This window comes from Frankliniella occidentalis, unplaced genomic scaffold, assembly GCF_000697945.3.
Source record: "Frankliniella occidentalis isolate FOCC.00 unplaced genomic scaffold, Focc_3.1 Scaffold43, whole genome shotgun sequence".
NCBI classification, from domain to species: Eukaryota; Metazoa; Arthropoda; class Insecta; order Thysanoptera; family Thripidae; genus Frankliniella; species Frankliniella occidentalis.
Window position 1 is genome coordinate 1,625,413 of NW_026267173.1, and position 3,369 is coordinate 1,628,781.

At 55.2% G+C, this 3,369-nt stretch overlaps 2 protein-coding genes across 2 annotated transcripts in view; one reads left to right on the forward strand and one right to left on the reverse strand.

The window, feature by feature from the left end:
• LOC113218433 (protein spaetzle 3-like) overlaps window positions 1-3,369 on the forward strand; it is a 30,754-nt gene that overhangs the window by 24,482 nt on the left and 2,903 nt on the right. The window lies entirely within an intron of this gene.
• Window positions 943-3,223, reverse strand: LOC127749293 (E3 ubiquitin-protein ligase Siah2-like). The gene is made up of 4 exons (XM_052266845.1): window positions 3,072-3,223; window positions 2,846-2,951; window positions 1,319-1,535; window positions 943-1,110 (listed from the first exon to the last, which is right to left on the reverse strand). Exons 1-4 carry the CDS (start codon window positions 3,215-3,217, stop codon window positions 995-997), a joined length of 585 nt encoding a protein of 194 aa, XP_052122805.1. The 5' UTR covers window positions 3,218-3,223; the 3' UTR covers window positions 943-994.

Genomic DNA, 3,369 nt, shown 5'->3' on the forward strand with positions numbered 1-3,369 from the left:
CGGACCGAAAACGGACTGATGCCGGACTAAACTTTTTCGTACGGGTACGGGTGAGTAGGCGGTCAAGTCCCCCTCCCCATGTCGGCTGGTCTTTTGTACTAACCCTTGGTCCCCGCGCCGCAAACTACTAAATGGGAAAAAATGAGCCTCTATCAGTATTCGAACCCACGACCATCCGCGTCCCGGGCGCACGCTCTACCAACTGAGCCAATGAGGCTTTTGCTGTTGAAGCTTATCTCCGCTGTGGCTCACACCCCGAAACATATGGCTGGCAGATGGGCAAAAGGGTTCCGTCGACTAGATTCGAACCAGCGACTGTTCGCGTACCGGCCCATCACATCAGGTGTCGCACGGCTGTAGAGTCATGGCCAGCGGAGCGCGAAAAATATCACCGGGAAGAGATTCGAACCAGCGACCAGGTTCTTACCGGGCCCGGACGCTACCGACTTGGCCACCACGGAACGACATAGAGCACAACTTTCGGCGGCATCCAGATCTCAGCTGTGACTGACGCCCGAGGCCAGCAGAGCAGGAAATACGATCGCGGACGGGATTCGAACTACCGACCATCCCCACGCCCCACGATCTGCCAACGATCACGCTTTAACAAGCTCGGCTACCAGCTTGCCCCTCCGAGGTCGAGGTCTGAGCTCGGTCCTGCCTCACGGGAGACAAAAAGCGACAAAGAAAAAATTTGCCCCGCCCGGGAGTTGATCTTAGGGCCGACAATTTTGGTTCGAATGAAGTTGCATGCGGTCATGTCGACTGTCGACTGTAGCTACAACTGGTTAGCTACAAAAGGGGCGTGTGGCTGGTGGCGTCGGACCTGCATGCACGCTGTTCTGTGTACATGGTCAACAGTTGGTTTTACAGTGTTTACGGTATCGATCTCTCTTTTCGAACACATGCAGGCAAAATCTCAAAGGAACATAGGCTAACCTCACATTCACTACCTTTAAGTGTAAGAACGGCCATTAGAACACCAAAGCTCAACTCACTTGCTTTCGTGGGGCTCGCCTGCGACGCGGATCATCTCGGCGAAGAACTTAGATCGCCAGAGATCGTAACGGGACTGGAAGAGGAAAATCTGCCCTTCCCCTTGGTTGACACCTGATATAAAAAAAGTACAAAGGGGAACTAAACATGTGTGGAATCTCGACTCTGCCCCAACACACTCCGGGGATCACAAACACCGAACACCCTCCGAGGGTTTCTTTACTATAAATACAAGCGTAGGTACAGCGATTTTTCTGTTTTTTTCTTGATTTTTGCTGAATTTATTTGAGGGGGAGGGGTATACACTCGACTCGACACCTACCGCTCAGGCTGAACAGGCGCTGCTCGTGGTGCACGATGGTCGGGACGCCGTCCAGGGTCGAGGCTCCCCTGTCCACCTGGAAGGGGACGCTGACGGCCACGTGACGGTCCACGTGTATCGGGGAGTGGGCCGCGCGGCAGTGGGGTGCCAGGGCGTCCGCCAGCCCCTGCCACTCGCACCGCGCCATCGGGCAGCCCCGCGGCCGGAAGGGGCACACCTGACACGAGAACAGCAGGTATCCGACTAAGAAAATGATGGGCGCTAAGCAGTCGTGCCCGGGTAGTTTTACGGATTCCCCTACGGAGTTTCTTACTTAAATATTTACTTAAAAATCAAGTTGTGAACTTTTTAAAGTTTTTTTGTGGTAATTTTTGCTTAGTTTATTTTTTGTGTTTGATTCCAAACCACTAAGCCCGCTACCTTCAGTCGTTCGGGCCCCAGAGGCAGTCAAACGCGACCGGCCGCTGGATACCAACTCAAGAGTACAACACTACCGCACTGAGAGCACCCGAGGCCCAAAAGTGCGTCAAGAATGGTCTCCCTCTATCCAGAAATACCCACCCAGTAAAACTGACTTGGGTGGTGTTTCAGTGTTAGCTCTCATTTTTTTCGCAAACATCTACCAACGTTGTTGCAAAGAAACCTATCGATATATGCCAGTCGTGATAGTCTGCAAGTTCATCGACCACTTCACCGGCCCATCGAGACGAGAAATAGTGAACCGACCCGCGGACCCGAATCGCAACTACCGAACGCGTCTCGCCGCGAACCGGACCCGACGAGCATCCGAGATTCGGCATTACATGACAAACACCCCAAATCTGCGCTGGCGCCGACTCGGTAAGAATGGGTTCTAAACCGGATAGCTCCTCGCCCGGCCCGAGCCCCAGTCCGCCCCAGTCGCCCCACCGTCGCCCGCCGTGGCGTTATCCCCCGCCGGCGCCACCCATACGGATCACGCCTCGCACAGCTCGGCGGCCCCAGCGGCTCCGGCAGAGCCAGCAGCATCCGGCCAGCACCGGCTGACCCACGCCACTCCCGGGCCGCTCCCAGCCACGCCCACCAGGGCAGCTGTTTGAGTGATTAGAATTCGGAAGCCAAGCCCAGACCAGACGGTTTCCCCCTACCAACGCCGACGCAGATTGGAAACGGCCGAGAGCGGAAAGATTATATACGATTTCCGCCTGAACAACTAGGCGAAACCTTTCACGAACGATACAATTGACTCCCCCGCTCTCCCCCAAGCACAGCTCATCCAACGCAAGCTCTCATGGCGCCTGATGCGTAGGCAACATCTTGCCTGCAATGCATGCAAGTACGGCGGGGTGGCCTACCCCGAGTCTCGCAGGCGCTGAGCTCCCGTAAATTTGCCGTATCAATCTGAGAAAAACGGATGTAATTTCTGGACGATCCCTTAGGGCCCTAGCCGGGCTGGTATACCCGTTTCGCTCCAACAGGGCAAAACGAACACCCAGTATTCCGTATCGATCGCCCGGAAAATACCATCAGTCGTCCTAAAACATCAACCTGGTCGTGACCGGGTCGGGCATCCATCCTCAAGGACAGGCTGCAGCCGTGATCCTTGTTCGGACAGGGAAACCTCAGCGTTCTGAGGATGCCGTCCAGGGTGAGGCTGAAAAAAATGTGGACGCGACATTGGTAGCCCAAAAGGCCAATTTAATATCCAGAACATCCAGAATTTAGACTGCAAGTCGAGAAAAGCGTATTTTTAAGAACGGGGAAGGGTACGTACCTCGCCGTGGGGATGAACGGGGCACGACAGGCTGGGCACAGGGCCAGGCGCGGCCAGCAGGCGAAGCAGACGACGTGCCCGTTGGAGCACTGCTTGAGGGGCGGCTGCAAGAAGTCCCGGCACACGGGGCACTCGAGCAGCGCCATCAGCGCCTCCTGCGGGCCAAAAAAAAAAAAAAAAGATGCGTCGAAATTCACCGATTTACCGCTGGTCTCATTAAAGTACAGAGAAAGAAGTAACCTGACATTCGTTCGACCGTTACGCACCCCGGGCTGGCTCGGATGGAACCAATTTGAAA